Below are 22,937 nucleotides of genomic sequence, written 5' to 3' on the forward strand. Positions count from 1 at the left end.
CACCCAAAAAATTAGAGTGTTTTGGGGCACTCTGGTCCCCCTGAAAAACCTTCCCTGGGAACCCCAAGACCCAAATCCCTTGAGTCTCACAACAAAGGGAAATAATCCTTTTCCCCTTCCCCCCTCCAGGTGCTCCTGGAGAGATACACAGACACAAGCTCTGTGAAACTACGCAGAGTGATTCCCCCTCTCCGTTCCCAATCCTGGAACAAAAGCACTTTCCTCTTCACCCAGAGGAAATGCAAAATCAGGCTAGCAATCCAACACACAGCTCTCCCCTTGATTTCTTCCTCCCACCAATTCCCTGGTGAGTACAGACTCAATTTCCCTGAAGTAAAGAAAAACTCCAACAGGTCTTAAAAGAAAGCTTTATATAAAAAAGAAAGAAAAAATACAAATGCTCTCTCTGTATTAAGATGTTACAACACAGGGTCAATTGCTTAAAAGAATATTGAATAAACAGCCTTATTCAAAAAGAATACAAATCAAAGCCCTCCAGCACTTACATTCATGCAAATACCAAAGAAAAGAAACCATAGAACTTACTATCTGATCTCTTTGTCCTTACACTTAGAAAACAGAAGACTAGAAAATAGAACTACTTCTCCAAAGCTCAGAGGAAACAGGCAGACAGACAAAAGACTCAGAGACACACTTCCCTCCACCCAAAGTTGAAAAAATCCAGTTTCCTGATTGGTTCTCTGGTCAGGTGTTTCAGGTGAAAGAGACATTAACCCTTAGCTATCTGTTTATGACAATCATAAAAAGCTAACCCCCCCCACTCTGAATAGCAAAAACCCCTTGATAAAATCACGAGATTTGGCAACACTAAGTTTCTTACCTAGCAGCTTTCCTCCTGAGCTTCCAGTTCCTACACTGGGGCTTTATCTAAAGTCTATTGATATCAGTGGCCTTTGGATCAGGCCATAATGGCCCAGCTGCATTTCAAACTTGTGTTTCAGCATACAACCAATGTATTACTGGAACTTAAATGGAAAGTAAATTGATTATTCAATATGGATAAAAGTACAAAAGTTTGGATGCTTATACAAACCTCATCCAAACTTTCTGAGTCTACAAAACTGAGCTAGAAATCAATGAGATTTTCAGTATTTCTTGATTTGAATAAGTCTGGTAATATAGATTCTCACAGTATATTGTCACTTTTGCTCCCTATAGGATCACGCAAAAATGAAAAAAAAAAATCTCATGAAAGATGCTGGAGTCAGAGGCCATCTATTTATCCACTAGTAAAGCATGTGAGGGAAACTACTAGCTCTACTCTGTACCACTCAGATCTTAAAACACCATTTGCAAGACAGAGGGGAGTTCAGTTTCCATGTTTATTTGATCCCTGATCTCTCTGCTGAAATTGACAAAGAGACTGCTAAACTGTGTCATTTATAGAGTGGACAACTGTTGATTAAGAACTGGACTGAGCTCATTAATTCATTTGGCCTAGAACACTGGACAGCAGAAACATCTGGTCCTTCCCAGCCTGTGCTGGATTTGAATCAGCAACCTAGAACTGAAAAGTTTAACAGCACACTGTAAGCCAGATTTGTAAAAATCTCAGCAGCTCTCACTGAGACTTTTTTGTGAGAACGTGCTGGGCCCTTCTGGAACTCTGGCCTTGTCTGGCCCCAAGTCAGTAAGTCACCAATGAAAGATAATTTGTTGGGCTGGGGGAAATAACCAAACCTTTCTTTCCTTGAAAAAACGTTAAGTTTGTATTCAGATGGATGAAGGTCCAGCAGATCAAGTGATTCATTCAAACTTCTTCAATACCCATCCCCTCCTCAGAGGGCAATAAAAGAGAGGCAAATGTACGCAAAATTATTTTAGTAAAGTAATTATGATAGAGATTCCATGTACACAAATGTAATTTTGAATTTTGACATTTCCCTCAACACTCAGATTGAAGGAGATTGAATAGACTACATGGATTAAGGCATTAAAAAACAACGTCATCTGAAGTAAGACAAAACAGTTCTTATGTGAAAAGGGCCTGAGTGTAGTCACTGTGGGAACCACAACTTTCAATTTCTTGACTGTCTTTGTGTAAATCTCATTCACAATATTACACATCAAACACAAATGAGAAAAACGACATTAAAAGTACTATATAGTTCAACGACAGCCTTGGGAAAAACAAATTGAGAACTGGCATGTCTTACAGCAAGATGAAACTACTATATTGTGTGTGTGTGTAAATATATATTACAGTCTTCATTCTCATTTAGCTGAGAGTCTAATTGAAAACCTGGTTGGCAAGTGAGTTAGCTGAATCTTACAATGAGGAGGAGAACATTATTTAAAATAGCCACTTTATATTGTTATCTCCTCATTGTAAGATTCAGCTAACTCTTTCACTTGCCAATCAAGTTTTCAATCAGACTCTCAGGCCTGGTCTACACTATGCGTTTAAACCAATTTTAGCAGCGTTAAACCGATTAAATCGGTTTCTGTACGCCTCCCCAATGAGAGGAGTAGCGCTAAAATCGGTATTACCATATCGGATTAGGGTTAGTGTGGCCGCAAATCGATGGTATTGGCCTCCGGGCGGTATCCCACACTGCACCATTGTGACCGCTCTGGACAGCAATCTGAACTTGGATGCAGTGGCCAGGTAAACAGGAAAAGCCCCGCAAACTTTTGAATTTAATTTCCTGTTTGCCCAGCGTGGAGCTCTGATCAGCAAGGTGGCGATGCAGTCCCAAATCCAAAAAGAGCTCCAGCATGGACCGTACGGGAGATACTGGATCTGATAGCTGTATGGGGAGACAAATCTGTTCTATCAGAGCTCCGTTACAGAAGATGAAATGCCAAAGCTTCTGAAAAAAATCTCCAGATTACACAGTGCTGAGTGACAAGCGTAACGGAAAGCCAAAGAATCAAATGGACGCTCATGGAGGGAGGGAGGGGGTACTGAGGACTCCAGCTATCCCACAGTCCACAGCAGTCTCCGAAAAATATTTCATTCTTGGCTGAGCTCCCAATGCCTGTAGGTTCAAACACATTGTCCGGCATGGTTCAGGGTATAGCTCGACAATTTACTCCCTCCGTCCCCACATGAAAGAAAAAGGAAAGAAATCGTTTCTTGACTTCTTTGAACGTCTTCCTATGTCTACTGAATGCTGCTGGTAGACGTGATGCTGCAACAGTGAAGAGCAGTATCCGCTCCTCTCCCCTCCCTGGTGGCAGATGGTGCAGTAGGACTCAGGTGAGGCTGGCCTGGGGCGCCTAGGTAAAAATAGGAATGATTCCTGGTCATTCCCAGTAGATGGGACAGAACGGCTGGTAACATCCTCATCATAGCAACTGGAGGCTGAGCTCCATCAGCCCTCTCCCTTTCATGTGTAAAGAAAAGATTCTGTACTGCCTGGACTATCATAGCAGCGGGATGCTGGGCTCCTCTCCCCCGCACCGCTTAATGTTCTGCTTTGACTGTCATAGCAGCCGGAAGCTGCCTCCCACTCATTTTATCTCACTAACAAGTCACTGTTTCTTATTCCTGCATTCTTTATAACTTCATGACACAAATGGGGGGGACACTGCCACGGTAGGCCAGGAAGGTTTGGGAAGGAGGGAAGCAACGGGTGGGGTTGTTGCAGGGGCAACCCCCGTGAATGGCATGTAGCTCATCATTTCTGCGGGATCTGACACGGAGCAGCTGTGCTCTCTGATACACTGCTTCTCCAATACACTTGCCTCATATTCTAGGCAGGACTGACTCTATTTTTAGAAACCATAAAAGAGGGATTGACTTGGGGAGTCATTCCCAGTTTTGCCTTTGAGCCCCTGGCCAACCTCAGCTAGGGGCACCCATGATGGCAGCAGACAGTTCAGAAAGACAGATAACTGTCATCTTACTGCCAATTTACAATGGCAGCAGACGGTACAGAACGACTGATAACCGTCTCTGCTATCATGCAAAAGGAAACGAATGCTGCTGTGTAGCGCTGCAGTAATGCCTCTGTTAGTGGCATCCAGTACACATACGGTGACAGTAAAAAAAAGCTGAATGGGCTCCATGGTTGTCGTGCTATGGCGTAAGCCAGGGCAATCCAGGGAAAAAGGGCGCGAAATGATTGTCTGCCGTTGTTTTCCCGGAGGAAGGAATGAGTGACGACATTTACCCAGAACCACTTGCAACAATGATTTTTGCCCCATCAGGCATTGGGATCTCAACCCAGAATTCCAAGAGGCAGGGGAAACTGCAAGAACTATGGGATAGCTACAGAATAGCTACCCACAGTGCAATGCTCCAGAAATCGACGCTAGCCTCGGACCATGGACGCACACCGCTGAATTAATGTGCTTAGTGTGGCCGCGTGCGCTCCACTTCATACAATCTGTTTTACAAAACCGGTTTATGTAAAATCGGAATAATCCCGTAGTGTAGACGTACCCTCAGCTAAATGAGAATGAAGACTGTTGGAAGATGCAACTTTATTCAAGCAAATACTGAAAAATAAGTGTCTTTTCAGTTATCTAGATATCTCATACTAAATCCTGAAATGTTATCCACTGCATGTTACAGACGAACTTGAACTTTGGAAAATATTGTCACTTTTTTTTCTTAGTATTTCAATATTTGCTTAAATTTGAACATCTATAACCACTGCGAACCAACATCAGCCATTTTTTGAGAGTGAAATTCCCAAACACTTTATTGAAACTATAAAAAGGGCTTGTTATGTAAACAATATAGATATATTTATTGGTGGATTTATATTTACCTATAGGACAAGGGTTTATTATATTTTCTAACAAAATGCCACATTTAACTTAATTTATATACCTTTATTATAAAAATTATATGTAGCCTATGAATAGCAAAGAGGGAAACATTCCCTTTCAGTTCTAAATCGAATTTAATGAACTTAAGGAGCCTAGAAGGAATGGGTGAATTGAACCTCTGGCAGGAGTCCAATTCCCATAGAGTAAACATATTCCTTACTGTGATATGTCTTTTCCTGGGCAAAATGAGACCTGCTAAAAAAGACTTAAATATCAGATAGAGACATACCTTTCTAATATACTGTACATTGTTCTGTCCTTTTCAGGAGTAGTTTAGGAAGCAAAAGAGGTGGATTTTAGAGAGTTTTCCACACATTAAAAATCCCAGAAGTCTACATCAAGCATACTTAACTTTAAATGTTCTGGGATTATTTCCTATCTTTTTACTATACCTGTGTAGATGTCATGGACAGGCACTGGCGATCGTCCCATAGTATTGTCTGCAGCATCATGTGGTGAAGGGGCTGGTTGGAGAGGCTGAATAGTGAGGCAATCGTTGAGGATGTCCTGGTCAAGCTCTGAGCTTGATCGCAACTGAAGCACAAGAGATAAGAAGGAAAAACCATCATCACAGGAAAATGATCAAGATATTGGGCAGTGATAGTGAAGAAAGGCTGAGGGGTTGGATGAAGAAACTGAGAAAGATTTTTCTATATACAATCCTGAGAAATGACTGTTCCATTATAACAGTGGTTCTCAAAATATGGGCCACAAAGCATCCTGATGGCCCACAGAAGGAAATATTTTAAGAACCAAGTGAGGCGGATGGAGCGGGAGAGGGGTGAGCAGAAGAAATCCACGAAAGATGCTCTCTTCTTTGCACAGTGCTCTACAGAATTGAAATACTGGCTTGACTGCTGCACATTAGAGAAACTATCAAATGGGACCAACATTTTCTTTATGAGCAGAGAAGTGATGTGTACAGTATAAACATTTGTAAGATGTCTTAAAATAGTGATCTCAACTTGTAGCTCAACCTGTAGCTCTAAAGACACGTTACCCCTATATACAGCTCATCTGGAGTTTATCTGATTCTCATTTACACTAAGTCCACTTTGGCAATATAAAGTGGACATAAAGAGTTACAGTTACAGAGCTGTAGCTGTAAAATGGCCTTAATGTAAATGAGAATGAGGCCCTATGGGTCTAATTGGAAGCACCTTTCACTTTGCGTGGTCTTGTGAGAGGCCATACAGAGAGTGCTAAGTAAGTGGGCTATAGAAATCCAGGATCTAACCCAGTTCCTCCAACAATCCAGTGGAGGAAGATAAGGAGAGGAGAAGCAACAAAGGAAGAGAGAAACATCCCTGTCCCTCCCACATTCAGGAATGGGGAACCAGGGAAAGAGGCAACAGTGTTGAATGGACTTATGGAGAGCCAAAAATAGTCACAGTGCCTGAGGCTGATATTAATTTGTGATTTCATCATATTGCAGGTCAGACAATGTCAGGATTTCATGCTGGGATTGATCTGTTAGTGGCTTCATTCCCCTACTCTGCTAGACCAGCTTTAAGCAGCATGACTCCTGCTTTACATTGGCATGACTTACTGACTTCACTGGATTTACAATGGTGTAAGTCTGGGTAATGGAGTGGAGAATCAGGCCCATATATTCAAAGGAGTGTGACTACATTAACTATAACAGAGACAAATAACACTGAAATCATAAACGAGGAGGACTGTGATTAGTTAAAACCATTTGCTCGGCCCATGTATACTGTACATTATTTTCCTCTCTGAAACAAAAAAGTTACACAACAGTGGTGCTTAATGATCCTAAGGGTAAAAGATCTTTGTAAGGTATGTATGCATGTATGTTTTTCTGGACTTTATCTAAAGCCCAAAGCATAGAAAAATTCAAAGAAAAAAAATCAAGTTTATTATGAGTTCTGGAATCAGTTCTCATTTATCTCCCATATTTACAATCTGCTCAAGGGCCCAGATGTTTTTTCTACTGTAGCCTGGAACCCCTGTCTGCTTTCTATTACTTACTAGTTCTTATGCCTTTACTGCTACCAGCAGGAATATGGCCTTTTATGAAATTAAGTGCATGTGTACTCCTGAGGCCAAACATATTCAAATTCTTTCCATCTATATTTTTCTCAACATAAGAAGCAGAAGTGGTGCTAATTTCTATCAAACCTGATTCATCATCATCATCATCATCATAATATAAAATAAAATAATAATAAAACAAAGACAACCATCCTTTTCAAGAAAGATTTCAAATCAATGTTTACACAGAGTGAAGATTTCCAGAGGTTCCTGTGTAAAATTGCTTGTTTGCAATTAATTGGTCCTTTTTACTTCATAACATGGAACTGCTCACCTTTTTCTTTAGGAACCACAGGCAAGTACACTTAAAGGAAAAGTAGTTAACAGACCCGAGAGAAGTGTAGTTTGGGTATTTACACATTAGATATGCATGTTAAACAGAAATGTCAACCAAATATACACAAAGTACATTACACACATTTCTCTCTATTTTGCTTTTGTGACGTGTTTTCTATTTGGCACTGGGAATGATTCCCTCAGGACAATCAGTGCTAAAACAAAATTTTCTGACCTGCCCAGTGAACAGGAATCATTCTTATGAAAACCTATGGAAGAAAGCTGTGCTCTGATTGTCTGTCTGCAGAGGGTTCTGAACCCATGTAATTATCTCCCAGAAAGACCATACTGCACTCATTACATTCAGCTCACATCTGGAAGGGTTTCTTCTCAACTATGAGGACTAAAAACAAATGAGAGCTCAGATTCTGGAGTAAGAGGTGGATTCTGCAGTCAGTTGCACAACAAAACTATAAAAAGGTCAGTCATGAGACATGCTGCACACCCTCGCAAGGGAATAAAGGTGTCAGAGGCATCCTTTTTTCTCTATGTAGCCTACACTGTGGGGGGTGAGAGGATAAGAGAAACAGCTGCCACTGGTCTGCTATTTTCCTTCCTGCAAAGGTGGCTAGCAAATGGCCAAGAATGCCTGGGCAGCCTTGTCTCCACCCCACTAATGCATCAGGTGGTGCACTGGAACCATTGCAGAGGGGGGAAGTTATCTGTGCCAGTGAAAGGGCAGGCACAAACTATATCCTCCCTGGATCAAAAGAGATGGTGACTCTCAGCATCATAATTTCAGCTGGTCAAAAAGATGTATTTTATTTCTTGCAAAGATTTAAAAAAAAAGTAGTCAAAAATTTCCACAGAATTTTTCAGATTTTCATAGAAAGTCTGAAAACTGGTTTACATTGTCAAAAACTAAAATTGGTTTTTAGAATTATTCTTTCCTGATTAAAACCCCCCAAATGTTGATAAAAACAGAAATTCTCTTATGAAAATTTGTGTTTTTTTGTGAACCAGCCTATTTTCATAGAAAAAGTTAAGAAAAAATGCTGACCAGCTCTATGTTGACAATCTAATTTCTGCTTTGCTTCTGTGAAAGCATAGTTACATGTGCCCCTTACTCAGGCTGGGTTATAGGGATATCATCTATTCTTAAGGATAACCAGATTTTGACCTGACTATGTAATAAGTCTCACTTAAAACTTGCAAATCAAATATACTGTATTCCTGGCTGTGACACAGTCCATCTCATATGAGCATCCAGCTAGTCATCAGTGCAATTTCGTTGTGACTTAAAACATGCCAATCATTCTACCCTTGAGCAGAGAGGCAAAGGTAGGGTCTGTAGCAAGTTATTTTGCTGAGTGATGAAATTAATGACAGACATTCTTAATACACTGAGCTCAGAGGTTTCTGGTGTGCCATTTCTTGTCCTAAATTCATGGCTGGCCCAGGTGCAAGTAAACAACCCAGTTGCTGAGCTGCTGCACAACCTTCCTTTATGAAATATTTGTTCCAAATGATAGATTTTCAACTTTAATAATTAAATCACCCAGCAGACTTGACAAGCTCTGTACTTAGAAACTTGAGCTGCTTCCATCACAATATGGGTATTTCTTTTAACATATAAAAACAAGGCACTGTCAACAGCGATTTACATTTGTTCCCCGCCGTGACAGTTCTGCTAATGTTTATAAGTTCTCAGAACAAGAGATGGAAATTCTACTCCTGTCATTTTCTCATTTCAGATATGATTGAATAATCACCCAAGATTAAGTGAGTCAAGTGGAAGTAATCAGGAGGGAATAAGGGACAGATTCCTCAATTTTCAATTTCATTGTATTTGAGTCTAAAAGCAGAGACATTACGTTAGTCTGATGCATGACATATTTCCAAAGAAAACTCTTAAGAATCAAAGACCTTTTGTTTTGCATTTCTCTAAACAATCTGTTTTATCTGGGTTGTGCGTGTTTCTGCACAACACTGGTAGTTTCTTCTTCTTGTTCGACAGGAATCAGATGCCACAAAAATGTGTGTTTATGAAGAGTCTTGGCCATGAAAAAGTAGTTTAAGATTTTTAAAATAGGATTAGCTTTTCCCAAACCATTTTAAATAGGATCATAGTAACTTCAAAACCCTGCCTGGTATTCAATATTACTGTAGCATTTTAACATCAGTGCTTCTTCACAAAGACTGGGCCTCTCTCACCACAAAAACTTACCAGCTTAATAATTTATATCCAAGAAGTTTCAACCTAATTATTATGAAAGCAACTTGAATGGGCTGTATATACACTTGTGTGCATGACAGAAAATCTCCACATACAGGGTCAAGTTCAATAACAAACATGGCCACTTGTCTTTGGCACTTGTCAGATCTACTGTGGCTGCTGTGTCTTAAATGGCAAAATAAAACTGAATATCAATATTTTTAATGGGTGGAGTTCTTTACACTAAAATGCCATAGCATTATAAAACTATTTTTCTATGTATAGATATAAAGTGAGTTGCATAATTTAGGAATCAATAAAAACAACAGCCCCAGCTGACAAGGACTGAGTAAGGCTTAGTGGTAGTCAAGTATGCCTGTCCCTGTCTGCCTGGAAGATGGTCGTGATGGAAGTGGAGTATGATCCTCTATCTTTGCCTCCACACATTTTCTGAATTTGTGTAGGAGAGTATCCGGAAGTTAATATTTGCCTGCAATAGTGCAGAGCCAAATTTCATCCCTGCTAGTCTAATGACACTGATAGAGTACACCAATTTGACTACTGGAAAAATAAATATTAAACATGAAGCCAAAGCTATGTAAGAGTGTTTATTTATGCTATATGTTTGCATGGTAGATCACATGCTGCTCATACTGATCAACTTCATCAAGGTTTAATGCTCCCATGCACAGGACTAAAATCAAGCTGACAGTGGAAATTCTGTAAGTTTGTACTTCCCAAGTTTTCTCCTAATTCCTCCACTCAGAAGTAACAGAGGGCTAGGAAACAATATAGAAGGAAGGGGTCTCTGTTGTGATGCTCTTCACCTCTATTTAATCACCTGAGATCTGGGCAGCTTTAACAGATAAACATACGCACTGTTTTAAACAGCTTTTGTCATCTGTTTTACTTGACCAGTAAACAGAATGGAACTTAACAAATAAGACTAGTCTATCATCCACTGAGAGTAGCATTATATTTCAATATTAAAATAAAATAAAAAACACCTTATATTTACTACTCTCTCCCAATAACTGATACTGAAGACCAGGACATGTTGAATGCTAAGGTAAAAAATAATTCATTTTTGTGATCTTTCCTAAATCAAGAAAAAACACCCTAGATACTTCTTGGCCTTTTGTATTAAAGATAAATCTAAAAAATAAAAACATCTGTTACCTGTGCACTAAGTTATCATTGGCTACTAGAAGATTTTTTTTTAAGGTAACAAAATACTTTGGTTTTGGAATAGTTTTGCAAGATAAGAAACATTGCTTTCTCAAGACTAAAGAATGTTTGAAGGAGAAAGACTGAACTGAATTCTACTATTATTGTGTATAATAATAAATATACATTTATAATATCATAAATATATATATATATATATATATATATAATAAAACACCGCTTTCTTATAGATCAATATATTCTAAAACTGTCATTGAGCAACTCACATTCTTTCTTGTCAGAAAATAATATAGCAGCAAGAACACCATTTAAAGGAAGAAATTTCAGTTGGAACAGACGCTGTGGAACTTTCAAAAATCAGAAAATAACACTGACGCTTTTCTTTTTGAGAAGTCAATTAGAAATCCAGTGAGATCTGTCTTAATAAACCATTCACTGGATCAACCAAAATTGCTTGCTTAACAGTGGTTGTCGTCTAATAAAGGTTGATCAGAATTCTACTACATTGGCTTGGGGATCCTTTGGGGTAGTCTTGTAAGACAGGAGGCTATCTATTAAAGGTGGTCTCTTCTGTAACTTTCACTGTATTATAGAAGCTCACATTTTCATAAAGGAAGATTTCTTCCCTCTGCAGTCTAGTCATAGACATGAAAACTAAGAGAGAGACACACACAGACACACACAGCTTCTTACAGAGGTCATCTCTGATAGTTAAACCCATTCATATTGCCACCATCTTATGTAAAACACTGCCTACAATACATACAATCCCTCCCATTCAAGCTGCTTTTCTTTGCGATTCAAAAAAGGTTCCTGGTCTTTGTTCACAGTGACCAGCAATCTAGCAGTGGAGCCCATGCCATTTTAAAAAATTATCTTGTACTATTCTGCATCAGATTGACTTGAAATATATATAGCTACTGCATGTTAGTGTCTAACAGCTAGTTTCTCTGGATAAATGCAATCCTGACAAAGAGCCCAGTTATGCTGAATAATTGCTCTTCTCCTTTGAAAAGAGATGTGCTTGGCAGATCTCTCTTTTCATGTGAGTGGAGTATCTTTTAAGTAGAGTAATGAACAAGTGTTACATCCATCCGGGGACCCATTGAGAGTGAACCCATCTTTTTTCCTTTGTTATCTGTGAAAAGTTGGTATGAAAATCTATATTCAAAATAAAGAATGTTCTTAGTAACAGAAACACAGACAGGGTCTAACCAAAACCCAGATCTAATCACTTCTAAACTTTGGGAAATGTCATGGCCAGATCCAAATTTTGCAGCATCCCCTCTTTCTAGATTGATATGAACCAAAACCCCTGTATCTGAATCCTCAGTCCCCAGCTTTGGGAGGTTTGCACTGGGATCTAAATTTGATGTTTGGGTCAATTTATAACAGTAAATAGTTGAATTTTTTAAAGATTATTTTGACGTGTCCTTGGAGCGGGACAAAACCTGGCAGTTTTGTTTAGGAGAGGGGTCCTCTGAACCTTTTTTTAGATTTTGGGTTGATGGGTTTGTAACTCTGTGAAACGTGGGTAATATATGTATTCACTTTAAGAATTATATATATATATATATCTGTGAGTTTGGTGGTTATTGTATTGCTGGCTAGTATGTAACAAAGGGTTAAATCACTCTTAGGTAGCTGTGGCCTTGAGGAATCCAAAGACAATTGTCAGAATGGCTGTAGACAGAGCCAGATTGTTAGTACTCAAATGGACAGTAGAGGTGTTAAAGGTCTTTGAAGCTCACCTCCATAATGTGGAATCAGGATCTAGCTGAATCCCAGGATGGGGGGGGGGGGGGAAGGTTTCAGCTGGAAACTTCCGAGGGAACCAGGGCAGCAAGTCTTTAACAAAAGACTTGGAAACTGTGTTAAAGAGCAGCCTGATGAAATGAGGCAGTCTGAAGAGAAACAGACTGTAACATAGCCCCTGATGCTGGGGCACCACAGATAACTGCGGGGCCACCTAAACTTTCAAGGAATGGTTGCAAAGCTTAGCTAAGACAATAAGAATATAGGCTGCTGTTGTTTTAAGACTTTGGTCTCTGTGATGTTTCTATGGATAAACAATACTTTGCTTTGAACAAGTTGTTCTATGTTACTGCACTTCCATATTGGTTATAGGCAAAGCTACAATTTAGTCCGGGGTAATTTTTTGTAAAAGTCATGGACAGGTCACGGGCAATAAACAAAAATTCACATCCCATGACCTGTTCAGAACTTATACTACAAATACCTGTGATTAAATCTTGGGGGGTGGGGACACTGGGGGAATGTGGGGGGGCTGTTACTGGGGAGCGGGACACCCAGGGCCAGTGGCACTGGCCGCCAGGAGCCACAGACTGTGGCTGTTCCAGCTGGCTGGCTGGGGACTGTGGCTGCTCCAGCCACCTGCCCAGTGACCGCTGCCAGGGCCACTGGAGCAGCAGTGGGTGTGGCTGTCCCCAGAGCCGCTGCAGCAGTGGCTAGTGTGGCTGTCCTGGGAGTCCCCCAAGTAACAGACCCCACATGCTCCCTCCTGCAGAAGCCACGGACATTGTGGAAAGTCACGGAATCCATGACTTCCGTGACCTCCGTGACAGACACAGAGCCCTAGTCATCGGATCCCAGAGGGAAGCCTGTGCATGGGCCAGAAGCCAGTTGGACCTGCTGAGAATACAGCTGTGACTTGGGGATCCAGTCTAAAAATGCAGTGAATCAGGGGATTCCATTGTGAGGGAAGCACAGATATGGCCCTGTTGCTTTGAAAGTGTGTCCACAGAGAGACAGAGTGAGGGGTCAAAGGTACAGTTCACCCTTGAACCATAACAACCCCCCCCTACACACACACATTCTGCTATGAGTTTCAGATTCTAACAAACTCACAGCTCAACCTACAACACAGCCAAACCCCCTGAGTCTCAAACAGGGCCAGCTTTGCTCAAAATTTCACAAACCTCAGTGAAGCTGTCCCAAGTTTTGGGTATCTAAGAAAAAACATTAAGCCTCTACGCTCCCTTTATTCAAATTGCTCCTGAAAACTCACTACTTCCATGAAGCCTAAAGTGAGTCGATTATATTCTTTATCTATAATTATCTTAATCATCCTCACTTTACATACATTAAAAAAACAGAAACCCAAAGATGTGCATATCCTTGAGGAGGCTCAAAGCAGGTGAAACTCAGTCTGTTATCTAAAAGTGAAGTTCTAGTCTGAAAAATGATTAAGTAAAATGGTACCTTCTCACTCAACAGAGCTGGTTGATGTGTGTATTCAGTCAGGTCTGATTTCTTTAAGGACAAAAATATGTTTCATTTTTAATTCCTGTTAGCCTGTATAGCCAACACAATTAAGCAAGTGAGAGCTGAATTATATTCTTCAATAGAATTGTTTACTTAGGGTACGTCTACACTATGGGATTATTCCGATTTTACATAAACTGGTTTTGTAAAACAGATTGTATGAAGTTGAGTGCACGCGGCCACACTAAGCACATTAATTCGGTGGTTTGCATCCATGGTCCGAGGCTAGCGTCGATTTCCGGAGCGTTGCACTGTGGGTAGCTATTCTGTAGCTATCCCATAGTTCCCGCAGTGTCTGCCGCCACTTGAAATTCTGGGTTGAGATGCCAGTGCCTGATGGGGCAAAAATCATTGTCACGGGTGGTTCTGGGTAAATGTCGTCAGTCATTCCTTCCTCCGGGAAAGCAACAGCAGACAATCATTTCATGCCCTTTTTCCCTGGATTGCCCTGGCAGACGCCATAGCACGGCAACCATGGAGCCCGTTCAGCTTTTTTTTACTGTCACCGTATGTGTACTGGATGCCGCTGACAAGGGCGATACTGCAGTGCTACACAGCAGCATTCATTTGCCTTTGCATAAGAGCAGAGAGGGTTATCAGTCGTTCTGTACCGTCTGCTGCGCCATTGTAAATTGGCAATGAGATGATGGTTATCTGTTGTTCTGTGCTGTCTGCTGCTGTCATGGGTGCCCCTGGCTGAGGTCGGCCGGGGGCGCAAAGACAAAAATGGGAATGACTCCCCAAGTCAATCCTTCTTTTATGGTTTCTAAAAATAGAGTCAGTCTTGCCTAGAATATGGGGCAAGTATATTGGAGAAGCAGTGTATCAGAGAGCACAGCTGCTCTGTGTCAGATCCCGCAGAAATGATGAGCTACAAGCCATTCACGGGGGGTGCCCCTGCAACAACCCCACCCGTTGCTTCCCTCCTCCCCAAACCTTCCTGGGCTACCGTGGCAGTGTCCCTCTCATTTGTGTCATGAAATTATAAAGAATGCAGGAATAAGAAACAGTGACTTGTTAGTGAGATAAAATGAGTGGGAGGCAGCCTCCCACTGCTATGACAGTCCAGGCAGAACATTAAGCGGTGTGGGGGAGAGGAGCCCAGCATCCCGCTCCTATGATAGTCCAGGCAGTACAGAATCTTTTCTTTACACATGAAAGGGAGAGGGCTGATGGAGCTCAGCCCCCAGTTGCTATGATGAGGACGGTTACCAGCCGTTCTGTACCATCTACTGAGAATGACCGGAAATCATTCCCATTTTTACCCAGGCGCCCCCGGCCAGCCTCATCTGAGGCCAGCCAGGAGCACTCACGGGCTGATTATGATGACGGATATCAGTCATATTGTACCGTCTGCCACCGGGGAGTGGAGGGGAGCGGATACTGCTCTTCACTGTTGCAGCATCGAATCTACAAGCAACACACAGTAGACACAGGGTGACATTGAAAAAAGTCAAGAAATGGTTTTTTTCCCTTTTCTTTCATGGGGGGCGGGGACAGGGTATATTGACAAGCTATACCCTGAGCCACCCCGGACAATGTCTTTGACCCTACAGGCATTGGGAGCTCAGCCATGAATGCAAATACTTTTCGGAGACTGCTGTGGACTGTGGGATAGCTGGAGTCCTCAGTCCCTTCTTCCTCCCTCCATGAGCGTCCATTTGATTCTTTGGCTTTCCGTTACGCTTGTCATGCAGCACTGTGCTGTGGATTCTGTATCATGGACTGGAGATTTTTTTCAAATGCTTTGGCATTTCATCTTCTGTAACGGAGCTCTGATAGAACAGATTTGTCTCCCCATACAGTGATCAGATCCAGTATGTCCCGTAAGGTCCACGTTGGAGCTCTTTTTGGATTTGGGCCTGCATGGCCACCTGTGCTGATCAGAGCTCCACGCTGGCCAAACAGGAAATGAAATTCAAAAGTTCGCGGGGCTTTTCCTGTCTACCTGGCCAGTGCATCCGAGTTCGGATTGCTGTCCAGAGCGGTCACAATGGTGCACTGTGGGATACCGCCCGGAGGCCAATACCATCGATTTGCGGCCACACTAACCCTAATATGATATGGTAATATTGATTTTAGCGCTACTCCTCTCATTGGGGAGGAGTATAGAAACTGATTTAAAGAGCCCTTTATATCGATATAAAGGGCTTCATTGTGTGGATGGATATAGCGTTAAATCAGCTTAATGCTGCTAAAATCGGTTTAAACACGTGGTGTAGACCAGGCCTTAGTTCCAATCAGTTACACTTTTGTAAAACCAGTGACGGCAAAAGGACTGCACAGGTAATACCAAGGACCTAATGTGGCCTGCAGAACCTTTATCACTCATAATCTGTGAGATTGTATATGGCACTAACACAGAAATGATCATCAGGTTCTATTGCTCATGGACACAGGATTTCAGTGGGAAGAGTTTGATATCTGCTTATACATTTTATACCCCCAGTTGCTGAAATATTTACTGACAAGTCTTTGCGATAGCGTCATAGGAATATGCATAAAAGTAGCAGGAAACAATCTCATATAAATCCTGAATGGAGAGCTGACAGGCATGAATGAAACGGGGCATAGTTTGATAACAAAGGTGGAATACAGGCATAACAAACATTGCTACACTTAGGGATGTTTCAGCTGTGTTTTGATTCATTTTCTTTTTTTATTTGTTTTTTGGCCATGTGACAATGTATTTATTTCTTAAGGTATGATGCTAGCTCTTCCTCCTTAAGCATGTACCACTACTCCATATCACCAAAGCCTATACCAGCACAAGGGAAAGCTCAGGACTGAAAGCAGTGATGGAAAAATATAGTAGGAAGCAGTCTTTCGGTAAATATTAATGTCATGGTGCCTTGCTAATCTCCTGATTATAACAACTGCAGCAACCCAATAGCAAGATGAAAAATGCAGGTTGCTTTATTTTCTCTGTTTCCTAGAGATCAGAAGAGTCTTCTATACATCACCATTAAAATACCACCCCCATCTTGGAGCCTTCTCAGTGGGCACACCAAGTACATTCCATGGTTTCTCAAGTCACAGCAACTGCTGCAATGATGTAACAACAACAACAAATGGGGGTGTCAGCCAGAGCTAGCCCTCAAATCACTTTCAAAGTATGTTTTGTTGTTTTTCATTGGCCAGGCTCAAAAGAACTGGTCACTCGTAGTCTCAAAAGTTTTACAACAAATTGTGTGATTAAATTCCTTAAACACTTCTGCCCATTACTAATCCTTTACTCGCCAATGTCCCTTTCAGGAAAAATTGCTGCACTCCATGGTGCCTGATTTATATTTCATTTTGAGAACAGGAAGTAAAGGGATTAAAGTTGAGGATTAAAACACTTACTCTTTACTGCATTTTTTGTGCAGAATAGTTTCTTAGTTGCCATGGGCACTGCTCACTGACCCTTACTCTCTGAATGCACTTCTGTTTGCATTAATGACATATTTTAAATGGACTCCATAGAAAACAAGTGGGGGGAAAATATCCTTAAATTCATCTGCTCTCACAGCAAGAAAATAGATTCCTCCTCCCTCACCCCTTTACTCAATTCTCTCCCTTTTGTGGTATTAACAGTGAAATCTAAACTAAGAGTTTGAACAAGAGCAATTTAAAACTGAAAGACAGACTCAGAATTATACAGGGCTGGTACTTTAGGAGCCAGAGAAAAGCTGTTTGCCCTGCTTCTGAACACCCTCCTTGTTATGAACAGTTTCTCCAGATACATGTAGGCTAATAATCTACAACATTGCTGTTTACTGTCACTAACACAACACACTAATAACTGCTGAATATCAATAGAATAAAGTTTCACCCCTTCATGGCTCGTACTTCTCTTGGCAATCATTCTGAGTGACAGAGAGAGGGGGAAAAAGAGTGAGTTCATTTGCTACATTTGCAAGGCATTCAGCAAAAAGGCACTAACATTGTTTCCACAGGGAAAAAGATCCTTTTAAAATACTGGGGAAAGGATTAAAAAGACTGAAGCAAGAGAATGAAAAAACTAACTCGAAACAATTCTGTAGAATGAAATCTGAACCAAAGATTTCAGCAAAAGAAAAACCCTGGACATCGTGCTCTATCTATGCTCTCCCCTAAACCCAAACATTGGCATAAAACTCCATTTACTCAAAGTCTATGCAAACAAACAGGTAACTTCAGCCGTACTGGGGTGAAATCAACATATATTCATAAAAGTTAAACAGAGAATTTGGCCCAACCATAAAACAGTGTAAACAATGAACAATCAAGATGACATCACACAGCATTATATGCTGCTCATATTTATAAAACCAGATCTGTATTATTTGTGGGAGAAGGATGTATTTGTCAAATCATCCCATAGCGGACAATAAAAGTAAACTATCTGTCAAGTCTTTTTAGATGTTGTTAATTATAGGCTGGAACTAGGGATGCGGGGTATGCTGCAGACTCTTGGTTTGAAGTGGGTTCCATTATATACAGGGTTTAGTTTCGTTCAATGGCTCTCAGCACCCCCACTATAAACACTGTTCCAGCACGCCTGTTACAGGCTAATGTAGAACTATCATATGTCTTATAGTCAGAGAAAATATTGTTCAGTAAAGGAATGTCTTTTTGGCTCCTCTATTTTTATTCTATCCATTTTGCTTGTTTTTTCATATTTTAAGACAGACAGCCTTATATATTTGAGTAAGTCAGACATAAAGGCAACCTGCTAGGGGATATAGAGCTTATCAGGATGGCCAAAGTCCAGAGGAGTAACAAGGATCCAGATTCTTTCCTGAAGGTGAAATTGACCTATGGTGCACAAATCAGGCACTGCATCACTTATAGCATTTGTACTAGGAATGCATTGTGGGGGAAGAGGGTTGGCTGTTGTATGATATAGCTAGCAAGTGTATCTTTGCAAAATTTAGGAGCTACAGAAGGGGTCTCTCTTCCCAATGCCAGCACAGACTGGCAAGGAGGGCAATGGTTGGAATTAGCCAGGGAGTGGCCACATAATCCATGTTGATGAGGCTCTTGTGGCCCCAACACATAAGGATTGTGGAAGGGTTGTGGCTACTATTTCAGCCCACATGAATAGCAGACACAGGTAGGCTGGAATGCAGCCCATGTGTCTTGATCTCAGGGTTGGAAGGGTGGATTTCACCTCCCCTGCCCTTCACCTGCATAGAGCCTAGATACTTGGACTTTATGCAAGGTTTTAGTCAAAGTGAATTGCCTCAAATCCTAGTGACAGTGGGCCAAATTCAGAAGTGATGTGAATGGCTGTATAAAAGATCCCTTTTCTCTCGCTGAGGCTATGTACACCTGTTTTACCAATCTGTAAGGAAGTCTGAATTGGGGTAATTTATTCAACCAGGAACTGGAACACCATGCAGAAAGGTGTGTCAGTAGCTCCTACTCCACTTTAACTTAAACATTCCTACCCTACACAAGCCAGGGAAATTACACATGTATAAACACAGTGTAAGTGAGAGGGGAAATAGGGTCTCAACCTCATAGCCTTAACATTTTCCTTCCAGATATTCTGAGTCACACCAATCCACCTCTGCTACCTCTGTTCTTCATTGTCATTTGCAGTATTTATCCCATTACTCTAGATTTCCTGCAGATCTGAAGGAAGTTGCCTCTTCTGATTATACAATTATCAGACATATTGAAAAATGCTACTGATCCCTGAGCCACTACATTTCAGTCTTGTTTATCTGCTTCCTGTTTGTTCTCAGGCTCCATTATAACAGTGTTCACATCTCAGAGGATTAATTTCACAAAGAACACAATCTCAACAACCTGGATATTTAAAAAAAGCACTTAATTCAGATTTACCAACATCAAGCTAAGCTTGTTTACTCTCCAATAAAAATCAAGGTAGAAGCTTAGAGGAGACAAGGAAAAGATGTACCCAACTAGAATAGATGAAAAAATGGAAAACATTTTTTAGTGAAAAACTTTGAAGTCATATTCATTCTGCAGATTTTGAAAAGGAACAGTTTTTCATGTACGTGACATTTTAATCGTACATTTTCATCGTAAATATTTGATTTAGAAAATTTTCATTTTCAAAGTTTTTAATTTTTCATTTCCCTCCATGTTTTTCAGTTTTCTTGTTCTTCCTCCCTTTGTTACAATTTGCCACTGAAAAAATAGTAAACCAAGAAAGACTAAATTTTTCATTTTCCAGTTTTGTTAAAAAAATTGAAAAAAATTAAAAACTAAAATTTTAATATGGAAATATGTATTTTTGAACAAGACCATTCTTTCAATGACAAAAAATTTCATTTGAAAAATTTCCAACCAGTTCTAGCCTGAGCTACCATTCAAAGAATTAAAATGCATCTGAGAGTCAGTTCAGGAAATCCTGCTTTGAGTACGGCCAAAACTTTCTCCTTCAGGTTTTTTTAAACATCAGAGAAAAGGCTGAGCAAGTGCTCTTCTCCCTCCCCGCCTCATTTACTTCCACAATTTGACAGAGCCAATGAGAGAAACTCAGAAAGCCTCTTGATGGACTTCATGGGAACAATAGCGTATGAAGTGCTTTTTTTCCCTGGGCTGTTTGTTTTATGAGCTCACTGAGAGCAGCTGTGCAAAGCCCCCAGTTTTCACTTTGCCAATTCTGGTACCAAAAAGGGAAAACTGAACTATGTTTGTAGCAAACTTGGCAAATGTTTGTATATTCAGTCCTTCCCCAGACCCAACTGCTATGACAAATAAGACGTTCTACCTCCCTAGCATCCTAATAGTGACATTTGGAAGACCCCTGATTCTTTGGTGAAATAAAAAGTCAGGTGTTTTGCAACATTCATCAGACTAATATACAAATCCAATAAACTAATTCCAAGTAACTTCTAAAAACATATGAACAATTTTTTGAAGTGTCATGTATCAGATACTGACTGTATGAAAGGAGAAGCCACAAATAGTCTTAAAATAAAGAAAGAAGGGATAGCAGACACATAGCACAATTGTTGTGGGAGAGACACAAGAATGTATACCAGATAAATAAATAGCTGCCCAACTGTATCACTGTTTCATTGAGGTTCACATTCCGCATTAGTGACACTGTTGTTCTAATCTTTAGCTGCTCAGCTGAAAGACATTGTATATAACAGTGGAATACCCAGAGCAGCAAAGGCGGTAGTCTTTCAAACCTGCATTTACTAATGTTACAGAACCAGTCAAGACGGTAAGTTACCTGGCAGAACGAATCCAGGTTTGGTTTCTTTAAGAGCAATTTGAACAAGCTAAAATGATGGAGAAATAGCTCCATAAGAGTGAGTCCTATTTAGTATCAGTGCAATGAAGTGATCAATGTCTGAAAGATTGCCTTATTATGAATCTGAACTAGAACATCTAATGTTAAAAATGGTAAAGTTTGCAAATAAGGAACTATTAAAAGATGTGATATCTATATAAATAGCTAAGGACTAGACCAGTGGTTCTCAAACTTGTTCCGCTGCTTGTGCAGAGAAAACCCCTGGCAGGCCAGGCTGGTTTGTGTACCTGCCATGTCCACAGGTTCAGCTGATTGCGGCACCCAGTGGCTGCGGTTCACTGCTCTAGGCCAATGGGAGCTGCTGGAAGCAACGCGGGCCGAGGGACGTATTGGAGGCTGCTTCCAGCAGCTGCCACTGGCCTGGAGCAGTGAACCACGACCATTGAGAGCCGCAATTGGCCGAACCTGCAGATGCGACAGGTACACAAACCAGCCCGGCCTGCCAGGGGCTTTCCCTGCACAAGCGGCGGAACAAGTTTGGGAACCACTGGACTAGATGTTTGATCAAGATAAACAAGACTGTATTAGGTCTAACTTGGCTCTCACTTTTCACTTCAGGGCTCTCATTTGTGGATTTATGAACCCCAAGAGAGGTTCTAAAGTCATCTTCGGTGGTCTCATTTACTTTAACTACTTAAATGACTACCAGGGCTGTTTTATTGATATCACAACATAGGCCAACTTAACCTAATTTTATTTGTTTTTCTCCTTAACAATCTTTCAATATTTTTTTGCAGAAATATGTTACATCACTGTCTTAGCTAAATGAAAGTGTCATGAATAATATTTGTCCATCAGTGTAATTATAAATACATTGGACATTGTAATTAAAAGTACAGCAACTGCAGGAAATGAAGTTTATATCTTGGAATTATAAGACTGACATAGTCAACTAGGCTAACTTCTCCCTGCTTAATATTTATGGGAATTTAGAGGTATTATTTTGGCCACTGGAGGGCTCCAATAGGTTTTTCTTAATGTAACAGAAATATATTTTAAAAGACTAGAAAAAAAAATCCACTTTGAAGTTGAAAGTGGATTTCTTGGTTCATGACATGATCTACACACAGACAAAAAGTTGAAGAAGGCCAGACTCCATTTACTGCATGGGCTGCTTTTTTTAAAAAAAGTGGGAACAATAAAAATGAACAAGAATTATCATACATTTTACAAATACATTTTCCTTAAGCAGGGCTTCTGGTGAAATAGTGTATCATATCTCAGAGTATGTCTGTATGAAAAGGATAACGTCCTTTTGTTTGTACAGGACTGTAGTTCAGCTTCCCCATCAAATTTATCTTATAAAGAAGTAATGATGATATTCATTTTCTAATCTGGCTTTCAGTCAATGCTGCGTCAACAGAATGAGCTGTGGATTTTATTACTGATTTAGTTTTGTCATTTCCCATACAGTAACTTCAGTATAGGAGTCTAATAAAGAAAAGGGCTATAGAATGGTCATGCTCAAGTACAACATCATCAATTAAACAGATGTAAGAAATTTCTATGCAGAACTTTCCTTTGAAAATGTTAAGCTTACAGACTGCAAAACAACAACAGCAGCAACACCATCTTACTCATGTTGAGTAGTACCTTACTTCTTTAGTAATCTCACTGGCTTCAGGGAACTAATAGAGGAATAAAGAACTACTCAATATGAGCAAGGGTATCAGCATCTGGCCCTTATTCATAAATTTCAGACAGGATTTTCCCAGAATAAGGACAACAGGATTTGGTCCATAGACATTAGAGGGATTTACCTCTACCTAATATAGATGAATGGATATAAAAATTATCAGATGCATCAGTACATACTTTTCAGACTGCAGTGTAATCGAACAATGTCATAATCTA

The 22,937-nt window shown here is 40.4% G+C and overlaps 1 protein-coding gene across 4 annotated transcripts in view; it reads right to left on the bottom strand.

Moving 5' to 3' along the window:
- The window catches only part of GLIS3 (GLIS family zinc finger 3), a 280,584-nt gene that overhangs the window by 61,904 nt on the left and 195,743 nt on the right, over positions 1-22,937 (bottom strand). For all 4 annotated transcript variants that reach the window (XM_030567466.1, XM_030567465.1, XM_030567464.1 and 1 more), the window contains one exon: positions 5,196-5,337. In XM_030567466.1, the coding sequence (XP_030423326.1) occupies positions 5,196-5,337 (142 nt within the window). The remainder of the gene's footprint in view (positions 1-5,195; positions 5,338-22,937) is intronic.

The sequence above is a fragment of the Gopherus evgoodei genome, chromosome 6 (genome assembly GCF_007399415.2).
Source record: "Gopherus evgoodei ecotype Sinaloan lineage chromosome 6, rGopEvg1_v1.p, whole genome shotgun sequence".
In the NCBI taxonomy this organism is placed as follows: domain Eukaryota; kingdom Metazoa; phylum Chordata; order Testudines; family Testudinidae; genus Gopherus; species Gopherus evgoodei.